At 35.3% G+C, this 27,972-nt stretch overlaps 1 protein-coding gene across 4 annotated transcripts in view; it reads left to right on the forward strand.

Annotated features, from left to right (window-relative positions):
* ATRNL1 (attractin like 1) overlaps positions 1 to 27,972 on the forward strand; it is an 839,413-nt gene that overhangs the window by 188,545 nt on the left and 622,896 nt on the right. For all 4 annotated transcript variants that reach the window (XM_024254146.3, XM_024254147.3, XM_054522910.2 and 1 more), the window contains exons 15-17: positions 1,449 to 1,630; positions 15,235 to 15,448; positions 17,072 to 17,260. In XM_024254146.3, the coding sequence (XP_024109914.2) occupies positions 1,449 to 1,630; positions 15,235 to 15,448; positions 17,072 to 17,260 (585 nt within the window). The remainder of the gene's footprint in view (positions 1 to 1,448; positions 1,631 to 15,234; positions 15,449 to 17,071; positions 17,261 to 27,972) is intronic.

A 27,972-nucleotide genomic window follows, 5' to 3' on the forward strand; every position in this document is an offset into this window, starting at 1 on the left:
AAGAAGGTATGAGAATATAGCTGTCAAATGCCAAATATTAAAGACATTTACAAAAATATAAAACAATAAAAATAAAATATGCTATTAAGTTGTAATGTTCCCCTTCAACATTTTGTTATGAAATATTAAAACAGAAATATTAAAAAAACAGAAATAATTGTGGAGAGGACACCCGATACCTACATTCTAGATTCTACAATTAACATATTGCTCTATCTGCGCTATCCCTGATCTCTCTGCCTATCCATCCCCTATTCGTTCATTAATCCTTCTTTATTTTTTGATGCTGAGGTCTGATTTGAATTGTCAGCTACTTTCCCTCGGGAAGGGAATTTGAGGATACATTTCCTTTGGGCCTATTTGTATACCATAGGGGGAAAAACATCTCAGCAGCTGGAAGAGTGATTTATAGTGGGGTTTAAAATTATTATTTTAAATGAATAAATACATGTATTTGTTAAAGTTAGCATTTTTAACTTTAAAATGCTCCAAATCAGTAGATATAGCATGCATAAAGAGAAGTCCTGTGGGACCCTCAATAATTTTTAAGACTTAAAGACCAAAAATTTGAGAACAGCTTCTTTAGAATAATTTTATAAGAGTTGCAGCAATATATCCAAGGTCCTTCTTACAGGGCTAGAGGTGCTAATACATTTCATATGATATAGAAACTAAAATGTAGTCTAGCTTTATAGATCACTATATTAATGAAACACTATTGTTAATTAGTGCACACTAAAGTTTAGCCTTATTAATATATTTATTATATAAACCTGTGTTTTGGAAAACGGTGTTTCAAGTTCAATTTGGATTCTATAGATAAACCACTATTACTGAACAGTATGTTTCATCTTTAGAAAGACATGAATAATTGTGTAAAAATAAACATCACTAAGGAAAGATCATAGCTCCTTTACTAATCATAAGTGAAATGAGACTTCTCTACCCATACTTATGAAAGAATCAAAGAACCCAACTTATACCACAACTATATACCTGAGCTATAGAAATTAGATTTAGAGGTCAATTAGCTTCACTTATAGGAGTAACTTTGAAACTGCTTTTGTTATAAGCTTGTTCTTTTTCTATTAAAGTAATCTTGTCTTATGTAAACTAGACCTTGGGACATAAATATAGTAGTGATTTTACTTATTGAAATACCATATGCCAATATACCAGACTTTACACAGAAAACCTAGCAGTCAACACATTTAACAGGTGTCATAGAGCCATAATTTATCTCATGTTTAAGATTTAAAGAAAAAATTGGGATGTTCTGCTTTCATTCTCTGCCAAACTATTAGAAAAAATTTATTTGAAATATTGAGATATTTAATATGTTTTATTTCAAAAATAATTTAAACAAATACAGAAGTACTTTGAAATAATTGAAAAATACATTTGCTTTTTGGTAATCTAACAATAAGACACATTTTTTTTCTTACTAGCTCATCTTTGTGGAGAAGGTTGGAGTCATATTGGGGATGCTTGTCTTAGAGTCAATTCCAGTAGAGAAAACTATGACAATGCAAAACTTTATTGCTATAATCTTAGTGGAAATCTTGCTTCATTAACAACCTCAAAAGAAGTAGAATTTGTTCTGGATGAAATACAGAAGTATACACAACAGGTAACATTTCTACTTGTTTACATTATGGAAATATGCTATGATAATTTCATAATTATTTGAAATTTATTTTTGGTTTTAATACATTATTGTTGCTAATTTTGGAAATAAAAGTGAAATTGATTTCTCAAGTGAATTGGCAGAAGACTTATTTTGTATAAGTAATAAGGTAATAAGGTTTTGTAAATTATCACTTTTTGCAGAGTAAACCACTGTATTACCTTACCAAGAAGTGATCTTATATGAATAGATACACTTAAAGAGTATATAATTTAAGAATTATAACTCCACTTGGTATAGTGTGGCAGAAACAATTTTTGCTTGAAAACTTTTCAGAGCAATTATAGTCGATCCTCTGTATCTATAGATTCTGCATTCATGGAGTCAACCAACCACAGATGAAAAATATTTTTAAAAAGTATGGTTGTGTCTGTACTGAACATGTACAGACTTTTTTTCTTGCCATTAGTCTCTAAACAATACAGCATAACAGCTATTCAATAACATTTACATTGTATTCAGTAATAATCTAGAGATGATTTTAAGTATGTGGGAGGATATGGATAGGTTACTTGGAATACTATGCCATTTTATATTACATAAGGGATATGATATTTATGGATATTGGAATCCACAAGAGACCTCCATATCCTCCATGGATACAGAGAGGTGACTATGTTACCAATTACTTTCTATATAGAAACAAGTAATGCTTACTTGTTACAGCTTACTTTAAAGAAGCATTGTAGATAGCATATCAAAATGGTGGACAGCATAAAATCTGGACATATGCTTATTTCTACAACTTAGTAGCAAGTTAACATTCCTATGTTTCTCATTTGTAAACTGGCATAATAATCATGGCTACTTCATATGTTTATTATGGGTAATAAATGAGATACTGCATGTAAAGAATATAGAAAAATTTATTTTTGAGAGTTAACCTTGGTTACAATTTTTACTATTTCCATTTTAAGAGATACTATTTTTATGTCTTTGTTCCCACTACTGCTATTACTACTATTTCCAGGAATCATTATTTAGACAATGAATTTTTAGGTAACTAAATGAATTTATCTGGTAAATAGTTAATATTGAAACTGATTGTGGAAAAATGTCTTAATTTTTCTATGGTAAGTACATTTTTTTGTTCAAGGTTCTATTAAAATTTATTTTATTTTCACTGAAGAATTGTATGTATTTATGGGGTACATAGTGCTGGTTTAATACATATACTGTATAGTGAGCAAATCAGGGAAATTAGCATATCCATTATCTCAAACATTTATTATCATTTATTATCATTTGTGTTGTGAACATTCAATATCCTCCTTCTAGCCATTTGAAACTATGTGATATATTATTGTTAACAATAGTCATCCTACATTATTATAGAACATGAGAACTTATTCGTCTTATCAAGCTGTAATTTTCAATCCTCTAATAAATCTCTTCTTATCCCTCCCTTTCCCCTCACTCTTCCCAGCCTCTAGTACCTCTCCTCTACATTTTACTTCTATAAGATCAACTGTTTTGTTTTTTTTTAAGCTTCCACTTATGAATGAGAACACAAGGTGTGTAACTTTCTGGGCCTCTCTTATTTTACTTAACAAAATGTCCTCCACTTCCATCCATGTTGCCATGAATGACAGGATTTCATTCTTTTTTAATGACTGAATATTATCCCCTTACATATATATATCACATTTTGTTTATCTATTTTTTTCTTGTTGGAAACCCAGGTTGGTTCCACATCTTGGCTATTGTGAATAGTGCTGCAATAAACATGAGAATGCAGGTATCCCATTGATATACTGATTTTCTTTCCTTTGGATAAATGCCCAATAGTGGGATTGCTGGAACAAATGATAGTTCTATTTGTAGTTTTCTGAGGAACTTCTATATTGTTCTCCATAGGGGCTGTACTAATTTACATTCCCACCAACAACATATAAGAATTCCCTTTTCTCTGCATCCTCACCAGTATTTTTTGACTTTTTGATAATAGACATCTGGAGGTGAGATGATATCTCGTTGTGGTTTTTATTTGTGTTTCCCTGATGATTAGTGATGTTGACCATTTTTTTCACACTTTTGTTGGTCACTTGTATGTCTTCTTTTTTTTTTTTTTTTTTTTTTTTGAGACAGAGTCTTGCTCTGTTGGCCAGGCTGGAGTGTGGTGGCATGATCTTGGCTCACTGCAACCTCTGTATCCTGGGCTCAAGCAATTCTTCTGCCTCAGCCTCCCGAGTAGCTGGGATTACAGGTGTGTGCTCCCATGCCCAGCTAATTTTTGTATTTTTAGTAGAGACGGGGTTTCACCATGTTGGCCAGGCTGGTCTCAAACTCCTGACCTCAGGTAATCCGCCCGCCTTGGCCTCCCAAAGTGCTGGGATTACAGGCATGAGCCACTGTGTCCGGCCTGTATGTCTTCTTTTGGGAAATGTCTGTTCAGATCATTCATTCTTTTCTAATTCAGATTGTGGTTTTTTGCTGTTGAAATTTTTTAGTTCCTTATATATTCTGGATATTAATTCCCTATCAAATGAATAGTTTACCAATATTTTCTCCTATTAGTATGTTTTCATGCTGCTGATAAAGACATATCCGAGACTGGGGAGAAAAAGAGGTTTAATGGACTTACAGTTCCACATGGCTGGGGAGGCCTCAGAATCATGGCAAAAGGCAAGAAGGAGAAAGTCACATGTTACATGGATGGCAGCGGGGAAAGAGAGGGAGAGCTTGTGTAGGGGAATTCCTCTTTTTAAAACCATCAGATCTTGTGAGACTTATTCACTGCCATGAGAACAGCACAGGAAAGACCTGCCCCCATGATTCAATTACTTCCCATCAGATCCCTCCCACAACACGTGGTAATTCAAGATGAGATATGGATGGGAACACAGCCAAACCATATAATCTCCCTTTCTGTAGGTTGTCTTTTCACTGCGTTGTTTCCTTTGCTGTGCAGAAGCTTTTTATTTTTATATAATCCCATTTGTTTATTTTTGCTTTTGTTTCCTGTGCTTTTGAGGTCTAGTTCATAAAATCTTTTTGTAAACCCCTTCCTGAAGTTTTTTCGTATGTTTTCTTCTAGTAGTTTTATTGTTTTGGGCCTTAAATTTAGTTCTTTGATCCATTTTTTTGTTGTTGTTTTTGTATAGGGTAAGAGGTGGGGGTCTAGTTTAATTCTAATGCATATAGAGATCCAGTTTTTCTAGCACTATTTATTGAAGAGATTGTCCTTTCCCCTATGCATGTTCTTGGTGTAATTGTCAAAAATCAGCTGGCTGCAGCTATGGGAATTATTTGTGGGTTCTCTATTCTCTTCCATTGGTATATGTGTATGTTTTTATACCAGTACCATGCTGTTTTGTTTACTACAACTTTGTAGCGTATTTTGAAGCCTGGTAGTTTGATAGCTCTAGCTTTGTTCATTTTGCTTAGGATTGCTTTGGCTATTAGGGCTCTTTTTTGTTCCATACAAGTTTTAGGATTGCTTTTCCTATTTCTGTGAACAATGTCATTGGTATTTTATAGGTAGTGCATTGAGTCTGTAGACTGCTTTGAGTAGCATGGTTGTTTTAGGAATATTAAGTCTTCTGATCCGTTTGCATGGAATGTCATTCCATTTGTTTAGATACTCTTCAATTTCTTTAATCAGTGTTGTGTAGTTTTTTTTGTAGAGGTCTTTTACCTTCTTGGTTAAATTAATTCTAAGTATTGTAAATGGTGTTACCTTCTTGATTTATTTTCCACCTAGTTTGTGTATAGAAATGCTACCGATTTTTGTGTGTTGATTTTGTAACCTGAAACTTTGCTGAATTAGTTTATCAGTACTAAGAGTTTTCTGGTAGAGTTGAAGTGGTGTCATTCCTCTAGGGTAATACTTGAGGTTCTTTGCCTCACACCAAGGAAATCAAGGACACAGACACACAAGGAGTGAAATTAAGATCAGAGGTTGCCGGGCATGGTGGCTCATGCCTGTAATTCCAGCACTTTTGGAGGCTGAGGCGAATGGATCACCTGAGATCAGGAGCTTGAGACCAGCCTGGCCATCAAGGTGAAACGCCGTCTCTACTAAAAATATAAAAAATTAGCTGGGCCTGGTGGCGGGCACCTGTAATCCCAGCCACTTCGGAGGCTGAGGCGGGAGAATTGCTTGAATCTGGGAGGCGGAGGTTGCAGTGAGCTGAGGTCGTGCCACTGCACCCCAGCCTGGGTGACAAGAGTGAAACTGCAACCCCAAAAAAGAGCCCAAAAAACTGCCCAAAAAAGAGCAGAGGTTTAATAGGTGAAAGAAAGAGAAAACCTTTCTCTCCTGCAGAGAGAGAGGGGCTCTGGAGTGGGTCTTCTAGTTCTGTGGTGAAATGCATGGGGTTTTATAGACAAGCTTAAGGAGGTGGTGTCTGATTTACATAGAGCCCAAAAGATTGATCTGACCAGGTGTGCCATTTACATAGTGAAGAAGCTGGCTGCCCTACCTTAATCTTTTATTATGCAGATGGGTTCTCTACTTGGCTAGTGCCATGTTGCCTGTTCCTTTACTGTACACGTGGTTGAAAAAGAAAAGGGAAGATGTAGCCTCCATGTTGAACATGCCTGGCCCCCACCTAGCCTTCACCTAGTGGCACGGTTTCGGCATTCACCGGTGTAAGCTTCCAGCTTTCTTATCTCTGTCTGCAGCTCAATTTCACAGGCTGCTCTTTGTTAGAAAAATAATGATTTTGGAGCTGCTTTTTGTTAAAAAGGAAGGCTTGCTGAGGACTCTCTTACCCTCACTATCTACCTAAATAATTTCTTTCTAGTTCTTGTATAAGAGTCTTAAGGTTTTTCTCTGTATCATGTCATCTACAAACAGGGACACTTTGACTTCTTCTGTTTCAATTTGGATGTCTTTTATTTCTTCTGTTGCCTAATTGCCCTGGCCATGGACTTACAGTGCTATGTTAAATAATTGTGGTGAGAATGGGCATCCTTGTCTTGTTCCAATTCTTAGAAGAAAGGCTTTTATCTTTTCCTATTCAGTATGATGTTAGCTGTGGTTTTGTCACATATGGCCTTTATTATTTTCAGGTACATTCCTTCCTAAATAAAGGTATTTGTTTATTTATTTCCTTCCTAAATTAGGTAATTCCTATGTAAATACCTAATTGAAGTTTTTATCTTGATGAGATGTTGAATTCTGTTGAATGCTTTTGCTGCATCTATTGAGAGGATTGTATGGTTTTTGTCCTTCTATTGATGTGATATTTGATGTTTATTAATTTATGTAGGTTGAACCATCCTTGTAGCCCTTGGATAAATCCTTCTTGGTCATGGTGTGTATTGTTCTGATATTGTTGGATTCATTTTGCTAGTATTTTGTTGAGCATTGTTGCATATGTTCATCAGAGATATTGGCCTCTAGGTTTTTTTTTTTTTGAATGTCCTGGTCTAGTTTTGCTATCAGTGTTATGCTGAGAGCCCCATAGAATGAGTTAAGAAAATCCCCTCTCCTTCAGTTCTTTGAAATAATTTGAGAAGGATTGGTTTTAATTATTTTTGAAAGGTTTAGTAGAATTCAGCAGTGAAGCCATCTGGTCCTGGACTTTTCTTTGTTGTGAGACTTTTCATCATTCATTCAAAATCATGAATTTTGTTGGTATTTTCAAGTTTTCTATTTCTTTTTGGTTCAATTTCTAGGTTGCACATGTACAGAAATGTATTCATTTCCCGTAAGTTTTCAATTTCTTGGAATATAGTTGTTTATAGTAGTCTCTAATGACCCTTTATGTTTCTGTGTTATTTTAATGTCTCCTGAATTTTCACTTCTGATTTTATTTATTTGGGTCCTCTCTTTTTCTTGTTTAGTCTAGCAAATGGTTTATCAGTTTTCTTTATTTTTTGAACAAGACCGACATTTTGTGTCATTGATCTTCTGTATTATTTTAGTCCTGATTTCATTTCAATAAAGATCATGATTGCCATGATCTTTATTTTTTTCCTTCTTCTAATTTGGATTTGGTTTTTTCTTACTTTGCTAATTCTTTGTGATGCAACATTAGGGTGTTTATTTGAAATCATTCTGGTTTTTTTTTGATGTAGACATTTATTACTATAAACTTCCCTCTCAATACTCCTTTTGCTATATCCTTTAGGCTTTAGTATGTTGCGTTTCTGTTTTCAGCAGTCTTAATATTTAAATTTCATTCTTAATTTCTTTCTTCACCCAGTGTTGAGGACTATATTGTTTAATTTCCATTTATTCACATTGTTTTGAGTGTTCCTCTTTTTACTAATGTCTAGTTTTATTCCATTGTGGTCATGTAAGATATGTATGATTTTGATTTTTAAAAATTTGTTGATATTTGTTTTGTGTCCTACCATATATAGTCATTCCTGGAGAATGTTCCACATGCTGATGAAAAGTATGTGTATTCTTCAGTACAGTGTTCTGTAAATGTCTGTTAGGTCCATTTGGTTTATGCTGCAGTTTAAATCTGATGTTTCTTTGCTGATTTTCTGTCTAGATCATCTGTCCAATGCTGAGAGCATGGTGTTGAAGTCGCCAAGTATTATTGTTTTGGGGCATATTTCTCTTTTGATATCTAATAATATTTTCCTTATGTATCTAAGTGCTCCAGCATTGGGTGCATGTATATTTACAATTTATAGTCTCTTACTGAATTAATCCCTTTCTTATTGTATAATATGCTTCTTTATCTCTCTTACAGCTTTTAAGTTAAAGTCTGCTTTGTCTGATATAAGTGTAGCTACTTCTGTTCACTTTTGCTTTCTGTTTGCATGGAATATCTTTTTTCATCCCTTCACTTTTAGTCTATATATGTCTTTCCAGGTGAGGTAAGTTTCTTGTATGCAGCATATTGTTAGTTATTTTTTAAAAAAATACCCTCAGACGGTCTATATCTCTTAAGTAAGGGAATTCATTTACTTTCAAGGTTATTATTGGAAGGTGAGAATTATTCCTGTCAATGTATTGGTCGTTTTCTGGTTTTCATACATCTTTTCTTCCTTTGTATATCCTTTCTATCCTTTGTTCCTTTCTTCCTCTCTTATTGTTTATTTTTGTAGTTACGTGGCTTTCTGTAGCGATATGGTTTTATTTCTTTCTCTTTGTCCTTAGTGAAAGAATGAGTTTTATAATTTTGTATGTGTTCATGATGGTGGTTATCATGTTTTCCATTCTAGTTGTTAGGCTCCTTTGAGCATTTATTGTAAGGCTAGTCTATTGGTGATTAATTTCATTAGATTTTGTCTGTGGAAGATATTATTTCTCCTTAATTTCTGAAGGATAGCTTTACTGGGTATAATATTTGTGGTTGACAGTTTTTTTTGTTTTCTTCTCAATAGTTTGAATATATCATTCCATTCCTCTTGGCCTTTATGGTTTCTGCTAAGAAATTCACTATTGCTGAAATGGGGATTTTCCTATATCTGACTTTATGCTTTTCTGTTGCTGCTTTTAGAATTCTTTCTTTGTGTTTGATTGTTGATGATTTGAGTATTGTGTGCATTGGAGAGGACCTGTATAGGCTGAATCTATTTGGTGTTCTTTAAGCTTCCTCAACCTGGATGTCCGTTTCTTTCTGAAGACTTGGGAAGTTTTCAAGTGATTTATTAAATATTTCTAGACACCTGTTCCCTTCTGTTCTCTTTTGTAGTGCCTATAATACAAATAGGTTTTCACTAAATGTTTCTTGTAAATGCTGTAGGCCTTCCTCATTCCATATTCTATTTTATTTTTGTTGCCTGTGTTATTTGCTTTTAAGTCCAGTGATTCTTCTAGCTGGGCATGGTGGTGTGAACCTGTAGTCCTAGCTGCTTGGGACGCTGAGCTAGGAGGATCGCTTGTAAGCCCAGGAGATTGAGGCTAGCCTAGGCAACATAGCAAGATCCCATCTCTGTTAAAAAGAAGAAAGAGTAATTATTTTTTCTGCTTAGTCAAGTCTGTGGTTGAAGCTCTCTGTTGCATTTTTAAAGTTTTATTCATTGACTTCTTCAGATCTAGGATTTATTTTGTTCTTTTTTTCTGTTATCTCTGTTGTTGAATTTTTCTTTCAAATTATAAATTGTTTTCCTTATTTTGTTGAATTGTCTATCTGTATTCTCCTATATCTCACTGAAGTTCCTTAAGATTATTTTGAATTTTCTTTCTGATATTTCATATGTTTACTTATGTTGGGTTCTATTACTGGAGAAATATTGTTTTCCCTTGGGGATATCATTTTTTTTTTGCTTTTTCATGTTTGATGTATTCCTACATTTTATGTAGGAATTCCTACATAAAATTCTTCCAATTTTATGGAGTAGGTTTTGTATGGAAAGAATTATTAGTATGAATGGGTCTTGGGGTATTAGTTCAATGGGGTGTATTGGTATTGGTTCTAGGTAGATGAAGTAGTGTAGTCTCCATGTAGTTTCTTCAGCTATAGTCCACACTAGTGACATAGTAGTGACATTTTCAAGTGTCTTGGTAGCCTTTGCAAAGAGAGTTTGTAGCAGTGGTGGTGTGGCTTTATTGGAGAGTGTGCTCACCTTGCTGTTTCTCAGATTATGGGCATGTGAGTACACACAGTGGGTAGAGCAACTTGCATTCTGGCTTGCTGGAGTTGAGGACACAGGACTCTCACTCTGGGAGCATAGGCATGCAGTCACTTGGCTGACCTGGGGGCTTGCCTGCCAGGAACAACCTATGAGATTGTTTTTCAAGCTTAAGATGTGAGTGTATAGCCGCTCAGTTGGCCTGGAAAGATTTTTTCTAGAGTTGGCCTTTGGGACTGTTTTTCAGGCCCAGGAGCCAGGTTCAAGGCTGCTTGGCTGTCCTGGGGGCTTGCTTGCCAGGAACAACCCACAGGGCTATTTCTTAATCCCAGGATGCAGGTGCATTGCTGCTTGGCTGGCTTGGGGGAATATCTGCTGGGAATGCCTCATGGGGTCGTGCCTCAGGCCCAGGATATGCTTATATGGCTTCCTGGCAAGCCTGTGGGTGTGCCTGCCAGGGGTGGTCTGTAGAGGTGTTTCTCCAGTGCTGGATGTGGACTCATGGCTGCTTGTATTGCATGGAGGCATGCCCAACAGTGGCAGCCTGTGGAACTGTTTCTAGGCCCTGATTGCCAGTGCAAGGCTTTTAGGCAGGCCAAGGGCCTGCCTGGAGAGGTTGCAATGTGGCTGTTTCTCAGGCCCTGAGTGCAGGCATGTAGCCGCTCCTCTGGCCTAGGGGCGTATTAGCTGCACAGAGGCTCAAGGGCCTCTCCTGCTTGGGGGAGGGCATGCAATGGTTTGACTGGCTCGGCTGGCTCAAAGACCACATTGTCCTGTGTGGGACTGCCAGAACATTCCTTTGGCTCAGAAGTGCAGTGGTGGGGATTGGTTTCCCTGCTGTGTAGGACCAGAGTCACTGCCAGTCTTGGACCTAGGCTCCATTCAGCTGGGGTTGTGGCATTCAGCCGCCTGTGTGGGCTTGGTGGAATGAAAATGAACTGCAGTACTGGAGAGGTGCAGAGGCTACTGGACACTTGAGCAAGGTACACTTCAGAGGTGGCTCTGGTCTCAAGATGGCACCATGCTGCAGCATCTTGGCTCGCAGGGCTTGAGTAGGGAATGAGAAGTACACACCTTGTATTCTTAATTGAGGGCAATGCAGCTGAGGGAATTCCTGGCAGCTTTCTAAACTGGGCTCAGAGCTTGTAAGGACTGTGGGATTCTTCTGTAGTAAGGATTGTAGGTGTTTTTGATAGCAATGGGGGCTGGTGGGGATCTTCTCCTTACCTATTCCCTATAACAGGAAGTCACTGCTGATCCTAAACAGATCCAATCCAGGTGGAGAAGACAGGGCAAAGGCTGGGTGCCTCCATGCTGCCTTTCTGGACTTCCATTCACCACAGGTCCATCTCCACTCCCCCACTGCACTCCAACACTCTCCCTTCGACACTCCAGTCAAAGCGTAGCTCTTTATTCATTGTCTCAATCATCTCTTGTGGAAGGGATGAGCCCCAGGTGTCTCTAGTCAGACATCTTGCTGACATCACTCCTAAAATTTTTGTATGGACACTAAGTCCACTGTTACTGCCAACCCTAATTTTTGTGATGAAATATATTAATATTAGCATGTATATTTCTCATGAGTATCAATAATGGATAATCTAATTTCTATCCCCAGTTTCTGTCTATACAGCCAAAGCCCTCCTCCCCATTAATAAAACTGATGAATTAATTATATCCTTTGGCTTTTATAAATATTAAAATATTTTGAAGTGGATATTTCAATATGGTACTTTTTGGCCTTATAAGTTTTTTTTATGTCTGGGATTAATAGGGTAAAGAAAAACTATACTAATCATATTTATATGAACAGTTGATTCAGTAAACTACTTTTCTGTGAACTGTAGCTATTTTTCTGTGAAGGATAGACCAGTAGTTATTCATTTAGTATACATTTATTACTTTCAGTGTACTTGGCAATCTACTGCTTTCTGAGATTACAGAGATCAAAAGACAATTGCTGTTCTCAAAGAGCTTAGTGGAGAGAGAGAGAAACACAATTCTACTGAAATGTGATAATTGCAATGATAGATGCACACAGGGTGCTATATGAAGATAAAGGGTAGGCATCTAACCAGTAATGTGGACCTAAGAATAATTTCCTAGAGTAGTGCCCTAGCTATGTCTTACAGGATTCGGAGTTGGCCAGCACATGAAAATATTGGTAAAGAGGCCAGAGAAATGCCTGTCTTTTCTCTTAACTTGTCTTGAGAGCTACTATCTTAATGGCTAGAGGATAAGATATATGAGGTAGCATGTAGGAGAGACCTATCAGTTTTATAATATTTTTGAAGAATGTGACAAGGTGTATTTGTAAAGTTTTATTTTTAGCATATGGGACAAACAACATAAGTTAAAATCTGTTTATATTCTTGTGATGCCAGGAGCTTTATTTCTTTTACTACAAAAAATAAGGTACAATTACCGTCCGGGCGCGGTGGCTGACGCCTGTAATCCCAGCACTTTGGGGGGCCGAGGCAGGCGGATCACGAGGTCAGGAGTTCGAGACCATCCTGGCTAACACGATGAAACCCCGTGTCTACTAAAAAAAATACAAAAAAATTAGCCAGGCATGGTGGCGGGCGCCTGTAGTCCCAGCTACTCAGGAGGCCGAGGCAGGAGAATGGCGTGAACCCGGGAGGCGGAGCCTGCAGTGAGCCCAAGATTGAGATCGCGCCACTGCACTTCAGCCTGGGCTACAGAGTGAGACTCCGTCTTAAAAAAAAAGAAAAGGGACAATTACCAATGAACATGTGAAAATTAGTTCTCACTACCACTTATGCAGAGCTTATTATTGGCAGATTCAAATTCCCTGATATTTAGAAAGTACTGGTATTTGATATTAGAACTCTGTTGTTTTCTTTCTTGCTTAAGACATATTATTTTTAGTTCTTACAATATAACCTTGAAATGTGCTTTTTTGAGATTGCATATTTCAAGATTGTTATGTTAGTGTTCATTTTTTCTTCCCTATTATTATAAATAATAATGATTGAACTAATAATTATTTTGAATGTGTGATGAACTTAGACTTGATAAGTTCATTATGCATTCAAAAGTTCCATTTGCTAAGGAATATGATGCTAACTAGCATGCCCTGTAAATGAAGAATGTTTTGCTTTATCAGAAAGCTGAACTTTAGCAAGATTTCAAAGGTGGAGACTTCTGCAAGGTGACATTCAATTATGCATATCTTTATATAAAATGAATTCTGAGTCATTACAGTTGTATAAACTGAAGATAACCCTTTTTTGGCAAATAAAGATTGACAAATTCATGCACTTTATAGAGATATCTTGGGTCAAATGATCATTTACTTATCGGAAATGGCTAATGAAATGTTACAGTGATTTATGGTGTGCTGCAGTAAATTTTCATAATATAGTTATTTATCTTACATAAGATAATGAACTGCCTGTCCAGTTCATTTACTGAGTAATAGTTACTTTAAATGTTTTATCAGCAGCTTCATTTTTCTGTTTTCCTCCTCTTCCTCTCAGATTTTTATCATGATGAGTTAGGGAGTAATATTTCATTTTAAATGACTTGTCTTGACTATAGATAGTTCAACGATATAGGCAGAATTGCTGTCATGTGAAACACAGTTGTTAATCTGAAATATCTATGTTGAATTGACTCCTGCTGTTATTATCAAGAGCTGTAAGAATGTTATAAGTTTTTGCTTATTAAAATACTTTTCACAATAGTATATGAAATACATGCTGATCACAATGTGAAGCAGCATTTGTATTTTTATAATTAGAAACATTATTTATTAAGTACCATCTTTGTTTTAGGTACCATGCTGATGATGGAAGATAATTTTTATTCTAATGAATTTTGTTTAGCAAAATTTACTGATTACCTACTATGTGTACAGTACTTGGGCAATACGAGATCTATTGTCATAACAAGAATTTATAAGATATTTAAATTTTATCCAAGAAACATTTGTTGAGTGTTTACTATGTGAAATTTATTGTATTTGTACTCTGCACACATTTCTAGGTGTGGCTATCTTTTAAGATCTCTAGGACCATATGCACATCATAATTAGAATAAATACTGGATATAAATATCTTATTTCTATGTTGTTAATGTCTAATGTGGAGAAACATTTTTCTCTATCCTGGTACACCATAATGTTAAAAAAAAAAGAACAATGTGGAGTTTTGAAATCATTTCACATTGTAATATAATATTGGTAGCTTAGTAGTTTGGAAAATAAATCTATTATATATATTAAAATGGAGGTGTTTAGAACCTAAAAAAATTTTTAAAGATTAGTAAGTTGGATCATGAATATATCATTTTTAAATATAAGAAGAACATTTTAAAATTGAGTAATTATTAAGGTTATAAATATGGTAAAGATTTTTATTTCAAGTTAATTTTGAAATATTACAGCATTAAGAATAGTTATGTAGTATTTGTCAATCTTAGTTAAATTTTAGGCACAAGCATCAGATTTTATTACTTTTGTTTTTTATTAATAAAATTATATGACATTAATTTATCCAAAAATCATATAGAAGTCCAAATTTATTTGTAGACGTCTGAGCTAAGAGAGAGGCAGTTATTCTTCTGTAAGTCTTTTTGCTAGGTCTTGTTATGAAGTCTTCACACAGACTCTATATATCGTTTGTTGATTTTATTTTCTATTTTCACAATGCAGATAATGGCAATTTATCTTTAGAGTCTTAATCCTATAACTGATTACATTGATAGTAGTAATAGTAATAGAAGCAGCAGCAGCAATAACAATATGCTAAGTTTTTAAATAATCCTGCCTTATCAGGAAACTGAGGTTCATGAAGGCTAAATAAATGATGCCAATCATGTAGCTAAACATAAAACCTGTGTTTTAAAAACAGTGTTCTATTCTACATCATCCTCCAAAATATGCTGTAATTGTTAGTTATTCTTAGTATTAAAACTCATTAGAAAGGCAGTTTTATATATTTTCAAATATAATTTTTAATGATAATGAACTATTTGCTAAGGAATATGCCATATTTTTACATCTAACTTTCTTTGAATGCCCCTTTTCCTGTTGTTTACAGAAAGTATCACCTTGGGTAGGCTTGCGCAAGATCAATATATCCTATTGGGGATGGGAAGACATGTCTCCTTTTACAAACACAACACTACAGTGGCTTCCTGGCGAACCCAATGATTCTGGGTTTTGTGCATATCTAGAAAGGGCCGCCGTGGCAGGCTTGAAAGCTAATCCTTGTACATCTATGGCAAATGGCCTTGTCTGTGAAAAACCTGTTGGTAAGTAGTCCAGTAAATTAGCATTCCTTTAAAAGTATGTTTCCCACCCATCTTCTCATTCCTTCCTTCTAGAGTGTAGTCTGATTCTCTGATATTTATGTAAATTTTATTTTTATACACATTCTTCCCCACTTACTATTAGTGATCTCAGCATTAACTTGTGAAAATAACATCATATTATTATTTTATGCAATCTTTGTTGGTTCAAATAGTGAGATTATGAACATTTGGTTGTAGTTACTTATAGCAATAATCTATTCTTAATTCATTAATGTCTTTTACTTTTATCATGATAGTGTTTGGGAAGAAGATTTGCTTTTAAGATTAATGGCTAATTGGGACTCCTTTTACTCTTGTAGACATATTATTTCAGTTATCAAGTAAAAAGAAACATTTTTGTTACATCTTCTGAAATGGATTTTTGTTAAGAAAGGAATATTGAATTCTTTTCTTTTAAATCTTATATTTTTATCGTGGTAAAATATACTTAAAATTTACCATTTGAACCATTGTAAATGTATTTTAATGCCAACTCAATGACATCAAATACTTTGACACTGTTGTGCTAACATCATCACCATTTATCTCCAGAACTTTTTCATTTTGCAAAACTAAAAATCTGTACCCATTAAACAATAACTCTCCATTTCCTCTACCCCACCCCCTACAGTCCCTAGCAACTACTATTCTACTTTCTGTCTCTATGAATTTACTACTTCAGGTAACTCATATGGTGGAATCATACAGTATATGTGCTTTGTGACTGGCTTATTCCCTTAGCATAATGTCTTTAGGGTTTAACCAAGTTGTAGGATATATGAGAATTTCCTTCCTTTTTAAGGTTGACCAATATTACATTATATGTAAATACTACATTTTGTTCATCCATTCATTTATCAATGGATACTTGCCTTGCTTCTAACTTTTGGCTATTGTGAGTAATGCTGCTGTGAATGTGGGTGTATGAATAACTGTTCAGCTTCTTGCTTTCACTTCTTTGGGGTATATATATATATAGCCAGAAGCAGAATTGCAAAATAATGTGGCAGTTCTGTTTTTCACATTCCCACCAGCAGTGCACAAAGGTTTCAATTTCTTTCCATCCTTGCCAATATTTATTTCCTATTATTTTTAAATAATGGCCATCCTAAAGGCTGTGATAAATATTGTATCTTGTGTATCTTGTGTAATATTTTATGATAAGCTGTATTTTTATTCTTTGTTTATATCAAAGACATGTTCACTTATGGGACATTTACTTTGTAAGATGTGGAATGCTATGGAAAACATTGTGACTGGGAAAAAATTGTGGCTGGGAAAATAAACAGTGCTGGTATACAAACTAGGTCATAGATTACATTACTACTTATAATATTTAAAATTATACGACTTTATATACTTTGTAAAGAATTAAAAATTTCAAAGGAGTTATACATTTTCAAATTTAATAAAAATTTTAAGAAGTATTGATATATCGTCTTTGTTTTTATTTACCTCATCATATTATAATGCCACCGTTGGCTTAATTGAAACATGCCCTGAACAGCAAAGCAAAGAAAACCCATACAATTATGTTAACATGAAGTTTAAAATGAAATTATTGTATTTGTTTATTTATTCCAGTTAGTCCAAATCAAAATGCGAGGCCATGCAAAAAGCCATGCTCTCTAAGGACATCATGTTCCAACTGTACAAGCAATGGCATGGAGTGTATGTGGTGCAGCAGTACGAAACGATGTGTTGACTCTAATGCCTATATCATCTCTTTTCCATATGGACAATGTCTAGAGTGGCAAACTGCCACCTGCTCCCGTAAGTATTTATCTAGAGTGACTTTTCACTTGACAGCAACATAAATTACTTTTCTGTGATGTAAAGAAGAATTAAATATTTGAAGAAGTTTCAAAAAATGAGAAAAAATATTGTTACGGCTACTTTTGAAACCAACTGGTACTGTTAACCTCTGATTTTTATTATATCATCATTTTGCATTCCACTAAGTATCTTACCCTAAATATTAACATATTGCCACATATGTACAGCCTCTTCTCCCTGAACTGTGTGTATGTTGCAGACAGCGTAACACTTCATCAGAGTGTTCACCTCAAACATCACAGATTGCTTTGGTGAGCCTTTTTAGTGTCTTTTAATTTAGTGCAGTTCCCATATCTTTTCCTTATATGACTTTGATATTTTTGAATAACCTATACCAATTGTTTTGGAGGTTTCTCAATTTGGATTTGTCTAATTTTTCCCTCATGATTAGATTCAGGAAAGCATGTGGGGGCAAGAATATTTTATTAATGTTGGTATATCTGCTACAAGTATAGAATGCACAGTCTTGAAATCACATAGAGTTATGTCAGCAGGGCAGTATTGGGCTTGCTATGAGTTGTACTTCAGGAAAAAGATCTTGCCCCTTGCTGGTCTCTCATGTTTTCTAAGGACTATAGGATAAGGCTGCACATGAATCAATATTTAATACTGGGTACTATGTGGTGAGAGTGGCCTTGCTTACAAACACAAATGGCATCAAAATATACCTGCCAAAGGAATTGCATAATGCTACTGGTAGCACTTGTGAGCCTTGTAGGAACTTGAGACCATGTGAAACTCTTTCTGCTTGGGAGAAGAAAGTAACGATCTTAGCTAGCTTCTTCATAGCAGAGAATATGGTTTATCTTTCCACAATCCACTCTTTGACACTGAATGCTCATCAAAAATATGCCTTTTCACCTGAATTAATTGATATGTTCATATTTGGAACAAAAAAGTAGAAAGTTTTATTTACTCCTGCTGCTCTCATGACCTGTTTCTCAATGTTGGTTGCGTTCATTCATATCCCACTCATTGGTATCTGTCCCTCTTGTAATTAATACAGACTTTATGTCTTTTTTTTTGAATAATATACTTTTCAGGGGCCCAGTAGTTACCATTCTTCCACCATAGAAAGCCACAGAATCACCTGGATTGGTATCCAGGTTTTTTTTTTTTTTTTTTTATTGAGATGGAGTCTCACTCTGTAGCCCAGGCTGGAGTGCAGTGGCCTAATTTCAGCTCACTGCAACCTCCATCTCCCTGGTTCAAGTGATTCTCTTGCCTTAGCCTCCCGAGTAGCTGGGACTACAGGCATGTGCCACCATGCCCGGCTAATTTTTGTACTTTTTTTAGAGATGGGGTTTCACTGTTGGCCAGGCTGATCTTGAACTCCTGACCTCATGATCCACCCAGCTTGGCCTCCCAAAGTGCTGGGATTACAGGCGTGAGCCACCGTGCCTGGCCGGAATCCAAGTTTATGTCCATTGAGGATGCTTTGATTTGAACAAAGCAAAATATCAGTTACTTGGTAAAGTCCAAACAGACAAATAAAATGAGAAGTTCTTTTGCTTCTTTTTCAATTCCCTTCTTGTCAACATCTGAGTGTCCAGGAAGCTCACAAAGAAAAAAGGAGCAAGAGTCCTTAGATTTTTTTCTTCCAATACTTTAACCTGCAGTAAACAGGATTTGAAATGAGTGAATCTAATTAACATGTTGGTGTGTTTGTTCCAGGTTCCAAAGGAAGTGTAGTTACAGTGTATCTATTAAACTCAGGAATATGTTGTGGTTGAAATGTATTCAATGAGATAGGGAAAGCAACAGTTTCCCTCTCTATACAGGAATTCTCTCCATGGGATCTTTATCCCGATTCTAATTCCTTTCTCCTAACAGCCCTAAGTTCTCCACTATCATCGTCTCTCTTCTTTTGTCATATTTGAAACTTTTAAAGGTCAAAGGTCCATTTTAGATTTTGGCATCAGTCCACTAGTTTCCCTCTGGCCCTTTCTCTCCAGGAAACAGCCACTTGGAGTTTTCCTAGGAGTGTAGGCCATACATAACACAGCTTGTTTCTATAACTTTCCTAAGTATCTTCAGGACTTTCTTATTAGATCATTGACTTTCTTGCAGTCCCTCCATAGGAGCAGCCACTGGCAGCCTGACTGATGAAAATACAAACAACTATCCCAGCAGCAATATTTATTTTCTGCCCGTCCACTCTTCCTTCCCTCCTTTTGAGCTTGCTTGTTTTTCCTCTGAGAGGCAACCCATTCTAGTTAGCAATTATAGTAATGACATGGCTCCAATGAGTGGAGGAACACCAGGGCTCTTGTCTCACGTTGAGTTAGATTAAACAATATGGACACATGTGGAGTGGTTTTAAGGAGCAGAGAGTTTATTAGGCAAGAAAGAAAAGAGAAGGCAGAAGGAAGAGGTTCGCACTTACAGAGACAGAGGGATGGGGGCTCCACAGCCGAAAGAGGAAACTCCAAGTGTGGTGCATACCAGGCAGGTATATGTAGAGGCTGGAGGAGGGGGCGTCTGATTTGCATAGGGCTTAGGGGATTGGTTTGACCAGGCATTCATTCAGGTAGCCCTCGGAAAAAAACTGGCCTTCCCACCCTAGCCTTTTAATATGCAAATGCAGGGCACCATGATGTTCTACACACATGGGGATATGTGGGGCGGCCATGTTCCCAAGTACATGTGGGGCAAGGGCAAGAGGACTAAGGTGGGAATCGCCATGTTGAGTGGACCCAGTTTCTAATGGCTTGCATATGCATACTAAAGGTTGCCGGCTTGGCTCTAAGAGCTGGGACTTTTCTGTTAGACAAGAAACACTTTTGGAGGTGTTTTAAAAAGAAATGAAAACTTTCCAAGGACCCCTTTTCTATCTGCCTAAAATAATTTCTTAATAACTTCTATCACGGTAACTTCATAATTCTGAGATCCCTGTTGCTGGTAAATCTACTATGTTGAAGCCTGTAAGTGTATGGCCCTTGGACAACATGGTCACCCAGTTGATATTAGTCCTTCTTGCTCAGATGAGTCATTTTCCCATTGAGAGGTAGCCACTGCATAAGGCAATGCACATAGAGACTCACTGACTTTCTAGGCCTTTCCTCACTTCCAGTGGTCCAGTCAAATATGTATTTGGTCCATAGTGGGCACCACTGTTGCTTGAAGAGCTAAGGCAAGACAGTAACACAATGCAGGCTAGAATCCCAGCTGGAGCTGTCGTGTTCATTTGTTCCTTCAGGCTCTTGGCATCAAGTGGAGAGGTATGCCTGGGATGGACATGGTTGGATGTATTATGGGTTGAGTTCCCTGTTGATATCCCTTTTTAGGGATTGTGATAAGGAATGGGGGTGTTGTACCTGATCAAGTGTGTGGCAGTGTGGTGGTTGCAGGCATAAAATGGCCTTTTTAGCACAGCAAAACATTTCAAAACTAGGAGCCAGCTGCCCAGGAGAGTTGAATACAAGAGTTGAAGACTTGTGGGGAATGAGACAATGCGTACCTTCTCCTGCCTTGATAGTCATGCTTGTCTCTCCACAAACATTATTGTTCAATGAAAGAAGCTAGACATGAAAGATTACATACTGTTTGACTACAGTTAGGTATAAAGTTAAAAAATAGTCAAAACTGCACTGTATTGCTTAGAAATGCGTATTTAGGTGGTAAAACTGTAGAGTAAGGCAAAAGTGTATTCTCAAAAATGTCAGCTAGAGGATGTTGCTGGGAGAAGTTTAGGGGTGCTGATTAGGAAATGAAACAAGAGAGGCAATGCTCCACTTCTAGGCTTTGTGCAGGTCCAGAGTGTGTGTTTATAGTAATTTATTAATCTTATATTTTTCTTTTTGTAATTGTATATGTGTTATATTTCACAATAAAAGAGGCTAAAAAGTAGAGAAAAACTGGTTTGTGAAAGTCTAAGCTCTTATACTCTTAACAACTTTCTAAAAATTATTTAGAATTAAGCTTATGTTCTCACAATTTTTTCTTATATCCCATTCCTTCTAATTTGTTCTACTTTTTTGTTTTTTTACAATTTTTTTTGGTGGTATAACACACATAACATAAATTTTACCATTTTAACCATTGGTAAATAATCTTTAGTAATTTCTTTCAAATAAATTGTGACAAACTTTTGAGTCTTTGCATGTCTAAAAGTGTACTTTTCATGTTCACTTGAATGATAAAATGGCTAAATGTGGTATTCTAAATAATTTTTTCCTTGGAACCTCTTTAGCATTCAGTGTTGTGGATAAGAATTCCAATGCCAATCTAATTTTCACTCCTTCCTGGAACATCTTTTTTATCCCCCCTGTGGGAGCTTTTAAGATTTTTTTCTTTCTTGTTGGCATTCTAAAATTTTTCATTGTTTTAATTCAGTTTTTCAGTGATTGATGTGGATCTTTAAAATTAATTTTTTTTACAGTTTCTCATTGAAGAAAAGGTCTTTTAGATTTTTTAGATTTTCTCATTGGCTCTTTAAATCTGAAGAGTAGTTTGTTTCTTCATCTGCTAAAAATGTTCTGTAATGTCTTAAATACATGTTTTCTTCTTTTTACTCTTGTTGCAAATATTAAAATAGTTGCTGGAACTTCTAGATATTTCTTAATATTTCTTAACTCTATTTGCATTTTTTGTATTTTTGTTTGCTAATATTTAGCTATATTTCCTTTTATAATCCTTGGGACTTTTTATTTAGTTGAAATAAGTTTTTTGAGAACACTGTAATTATACAGTGCAAATATAAAAATTGTTGTAACTGATTTTTTTTGAGAAAGTTAATGAAACATAATTCACTATTTTAACACAGGTATGAATTAAATTCTACCACTGACAAATCAAATAATGATAACTAAATACCGCTGGTGGGATTGTCAGCTAGGCAAGCATAAGTCAGGTCTTCATGTCTGCCATTGTCTCTCTTGTTTTTGATCTTCTGCTTCTTTTGTTTTCTTGATTATTATAGAGGCTTCATTGTCTACTTCTACCATTTGTTCCTTGAGCAGATAGTCTAGTTTGCTATTTTTTCTTATCTATAGTTCCTTTCTCTGTTCTGTTGTCATGTTCGCCTTTCCTGAAGCTGTGTATAGATCATTTGTGCTGATAATGTCCAATGCTACTCTAACAATTATTTCTATTTCACATGGTTTTTTTGTTTGTTTGTTTTTGTTTTTTTGAGACAGGGTCTCGCTCTGTCACCCAGGCTGGAGTGCAGTGGCACAATCTTGGCCCAGTGCAATCTCCGCCTCCTGGGTTGAAGCAATTCTCCTGCTGCAGCCTCCCGAGTAGCTGGGACTATAGGTGCCTGCCCCATGCCTGGCTGATTTTTGTGTTTTTAGTAGAGACGGGGTTTCACCATGTTGGCCAGGCTGGTCTTGAACTCCTGACTTCAAGTAATCTGCCCACCTTGGCCTCCCAACATGCTGGCATTACAGGTGTGAGCTACTGCGCCCAGCCTCCACAGGCTTTTTATTATACACCCTTTGTGTCGTTGCGGGGAAGAAGGGCATTGAACATTGCCTCAAGGAGACTTTGTATTTCTGGAAGAAGTAGTTACCTGGCAGTGATCCACTGTTTGTGAATAATAAACTCCTTCATTATGTTTAATTTTTCCCATGTTTTTAACCAACAAATATTTGTAGAGTAGTGAAGAAATGCCAGGAAGTACAATAGGGACTAGGAGTAAAATGACATTCTTGTTCAAAATGCAAGTTGAAAGTAGCTGAGTGTTACTCTTTCATAGACGTCAGCTTCTTGGCAATGGTTTTAGTATGCTTTTGACTTTAACTTTATAACTTTTCAGGATAAATTATATATAATATATTTACATTATCATTTTCTACTACACGTCTATTCATTTAACATTTGAGTCTTTAAAATATTTTTATACTTATCAACAAAACTTTGTGTTGGAAGTGGTCTTTTAGTTGCCTTCATAAAGTTGCCTCAATGTTCATTTGAGGTTTACTGGTAAATAGAAATTAAGGGAAACTTTTCTTTGGAAATGAGAAACAAATAGGATTTTGCAATATTCTCCAGTATTTTTCAGTCATAATATTGTGATATCGTTGTTTAAAATTCACAAATTGAAGAGAGGAAATATATTTTAAGACAATTTTTGACTAATGGTTTCTGAGAAAGCTTTGCTAATAATTGGCGTTATTAATAATTGATATATTTTGGGTAGTCAGATATTCTACTTGTGAAAATGAATTCCAGGGCAATGTTTAAAGCAATAATAGGAGATTTAGCCCCAAATGTATAAAGGTTCAAATGAAAATTCAATTCAGTTGATATAGTAAAAATAGAATAATACGCAACTTGAGGATAAGGTGTTATCTCACAAATCTGTATTTTTTTCAGTATTTGTAAGTTTATGTGTTCAATTAAAACACTTTAACAATTAAGGAAGGTAATCATTTTTAAAATTAGATGACAATTTCTTACAGATTGATTTTTTAATATTCTTACCCATTTGAAAAACCATATTGAATATTTTACAACTTGATCTTTTGAAAAGCCAAAAATAAATAAAATAAACAGGATTGCTCCAATTACCCATATTTCATACAAGTCCTTATACTACACATAACTTTAGGAACAATAGCATAGCCTGCATAAGGTTTCTCGTATATTATTTTCTATAAGAAAGAGGAGAAAAATTTGCATATGTCAGTTTTTGAGTCCCTACTAAATATTAATTAATTTTCTGTTAATTATTTAGCAATGCATGTTGCTTTCTACTCTTGAACAAAAACAAAATCAACATTACCTCATTTAATATTTTTATATCTGAAATGAAATCCAAGAGAATTAGGATGTTGCTCTGAACTTGACATTTTTGAACTTATTATTAAAGGCTAAAACCTAATAGATAAGCAGAACTAGAGGATTAATAGTTTCTCATTGTCAGTACAAAAACCCAGGATTCTGTATGTAACCTAAGATTTCCCCAGCTGTTTGGAAGCATGAATAAGAATGTTCTATTGAGAATAGTTCAGATTTAATGTGTCCATAGTGCATCTTAAGATATTTTAATGATTATCTTTTCTATTTTTTGATTTTGAAATTTTAGTCCTGTAAGGAGCATTTATTTTTTTAATTAAATTAAATTTTTAAAATTTCAGTGGCTTTAGGGGTACAATTGGTTTGTAGTTATATGGATGAATTGTATACTGGTGAAGTCTGAGATTTTAGTGCACCTGTCACCTGAGTAGTGTACGTTGTACCCAACGTATAGTTTTTTTAATCTCTCATCTCCCTCCTTTGCTCTTCTGAGTCTTCAGTGTCAGTTATACCACTCTGTATGCCTCTGTGAACCCATAGCTTAGCTCTCACTTATAAGTGACAACACATACTATTTGTTTTTCCATTCTTGAGTTACTTAGAACAATGCTGTTGGCTCCATCCAAGTTGCTGCAAAAGACTTTATTTTCTTCTTTTTAATGGCTCGGTAATATTCCCTGGTGTATGTATAACACATTTTCTTTATCCACTTGTCACTAGATTATCACTTAGGTTGGTTCCATATCTTTGCAGTTGTGAGTTGTGCTGTGATAAACACATGTATGCAGGTGTCTTTTTGATGTAATGACTTATTTTCCTTTGGGTAGATACCCAGTAGTAGGATTACTGGATCAAATGGTAGATCTACTTTTAGTTTTTCAGGAAACCTTCATACTGTTTTTCATAGCGGTTGTAATAATTTACATTACCACCAGCAGTGTATAAATAAGCTTTCCCTTTTCACCATATCCATGCCAACGTCTATTGTTTTTTGACTTTTTAATAATGTTCATTTTGTCTGGAGTAAAGTGATATGTCATTGTGGTTTAAATTTACATTTCCCTGATGATTAATGTTGTGGAACATTTTTCACCTTTGTTGGCCATTTGTGTATCATCTTTTGACAAATATCTATTCATGTCATTTGTCAACTTTTCAATGGGATTATTTGTTTTCTTCTTGTTGATATGTTTGAGTTCCTTGTAGATTCTGGATATTAGTCCTTTGTCAGATGCATAGTTTGCAAATATTTTCTCCTGTCTTGTGGGTTGTCTGTTTACTTGGATAATTATCTGTTTTGGTGTTTAGAAGCTTTTGAGTTTAATTAGGTTCCTTTTATGTATTTTTGTTTTTGTTGCATTTGATTTCGGGGTCTTAGTCATAAATTGCTTATGCCAATGTCCAGAAGAGTTTTCCTGAGGTTTCTTCCAGAATTTTTATGGTTTCAGGTGTTAGATTTAAATCTTTAATCCATCTTGAGTTGATTTTTGTATATGGTGAGAGACGTAGATCCAGTTTCATTCTTCTACAGGTGTTGATTCAGCTATCCCAGCACCATTCATTGAATAGGGTGTCCTTTCCTCAATTTATGTTTCTGTATAATTTGCCAAAAAATCAATTGGTTGTAAGTATTTGGCTTTATATCTGGGTTCTCTATTCTGTTCCATTTTTCGGTGTATCCCCATTTTTCTATGTATCTATTTTTATACCAATACTATGATGTTTTGATTACTATAGTCTTATAGTATAATTTGAAGTCGGGTAATATGATGCCTTCCGATTTGTTATTTTTACTTAGGATTGGTTTGGCTATTTCGGCTATTTTTTGGTTCTATATGAATTTTAGGATTATTTTTTCTAATTCTGTGAGAAGTGATGTTGGTTATTTCACTGGGAGTGCATTGAACCTGCAGATTGTTTTGGGCAGTATGATTATTCTCATGATATCAGTTCTTCCAGCCCCTGAGTGTGGAATGTGTTTCCATTTGTTTTTGTCATCTGTGATTTCTTTCAGCAGTATTTTGTAGTTCTCCTTGTAGGGAGTTTACCTCCTTGGTTAAGTATATTCCTAGGTATTTTATTTTTGCAGCTGTTGTAAAAGGGGTTGAGTTCTTGATTTGATTCTCAGGTTGGTCATTTTTGGTGTATAGCAGTGCTACTGATCGGTATACATTGTTTTTGTAACCTTAGACTTTACTGAATTGATTTATCAAATCTAGGAGTCTTTAGGGTTTTCTAGGTATACAATCATATCAAAGTCTTTAGGGTTTTCTAAAACCTATATAAAATATAGGTTTTATATATATAAAATATATATAAACCAGTATAAAATCACTTCATAGTCTTTAGAGTTTTCTAGGTATACAATCATATCATTGGCAAAAAGGGTAGTTTGACTTCCTTGTTTCCTATTTGGATGCCCTTTATTTCTTTCTTTTGCCTGATTCCTCTGGGTAGGATTTTCAGTACTATATTAAATAGAAGTGATGAAAGTGGGCCTACCTGTCTTCTTCTAGTACTTAGAGGTAATGCTTTCAACATTTCCCCATTCACTGTTATGTTTGCTGTGGGTTTGTCATATATGGCTTTTATTATTTTGTGATATGTTCCTTCTCTGCCTAGTTTGTTGAGAGTTTTTAATTATAAAGATATGCTGGATTTTAATGAATGCCTTTCCTGTAATTATTTGAGATTATCATATCACTTTTGTTTTTAATTCATTTTATATGATGAATCATATTTATTGACTTGCATATGTTGAACCATCCCTGGGATGAAACCTACTTGATCATGATGAATTATCTTTTTGACGTGCCATTGGATTCAGCTTGCTAGTATTTTGTTGAGGATTTTTTCATTTATGTTCATCAGGGATATTAGTCTGTAGTTTTCTTATGTTCTTCCCTGATTTTGCTGTCAGAGTGATCCTGGCTTCATAGAATGAGTTAGGAAAAATTTCCTATTTCTCAGTCTTTTGCAACAGTTTCGTTAGGATTGGTACCAATTGTTTGAATATCTAGTATAATTCGGCTGTGAATACCCTGGCTCTTGATTTTTTTGGCTGGCAAATTGGTATTACTGATTCAGTCCCGCTGCTTGTTATCGATCTGTTCAGGATTTTGATTTCTTCCTGATTTAAGCTAGGAGAGTTGTATGTTTCTAGGAATTTTTCCATTTCCACTAGATTTTCTAGTTTGTATGCATAGAAGTGTTCAGAGTTGTCTCAAATGATCTTTTGTATTTCTGTGATGTTGTTTGTAATGTCTCCATTTTCATTTCTAATTAAACTTATTTGAATCCTCTCTTCTTTGTTAATCTAGCTAATGGTCTATCAATTTTATCTTTTCAAAAAGACTAGTTTTCATTTCATTGGTCTTTTGTATTTTCTTGCTTTCAATTTTATTTAGTTCTACTCTGAGATTTGTTACTTATTTTATTCTGCTAGCTTTGGATTTGGTTTGTTCTTGTTTCTCTAGTTCTTTGAGATGTGACATTAGGTTGTCAGTGTGTGATCTTTCAGACTTTTTGATGCAGGCATTTAGTAGTATAAACTTTTTTCTTGGCACCACTTTTGCTATATTCAAGGTTTAGATAACTTATGTCGCAGTTATTGTTCTTTTTGCAGAATTTAAAACTTTTCATCTTGATTTAATTGTTAACCCCAAAATTGTTCAGGAGCAGATTGTTAAATTTTCATGTATTTATATGGTTTTGAAGGTTCCTTTTGGAATTGATTTCTAGTTTCATTCTACTGTGGTCAAGATACTTGATAAGATTTTGATTTTTTTTTTTGTTTGTTTGAGACAGAGTCTCCCTCTGTGGCCCAGGCTGGAGTGCCGTGGCACAGTCTTGGCTCACTGCAACCTCCACCTCCCGGATTCAAGCAATTCTCCTGCCTCAGCCTCCCG

This window comes from Pongo abelii, chromosome 8, assembly GCF_028885655.2.
Source record: "Pongo abelii isolate AG06213 chromosome 8, NHGRI_mPonAbe1-v2.0_pri, whole genome shotgun sequence".
Taxonomy (NCBI): domain Eukaryota; kingdom Metazoa; phylum Chordata; class Mammalia; order Primates; family Hominidae; genus Pongo; species Pongo abelii.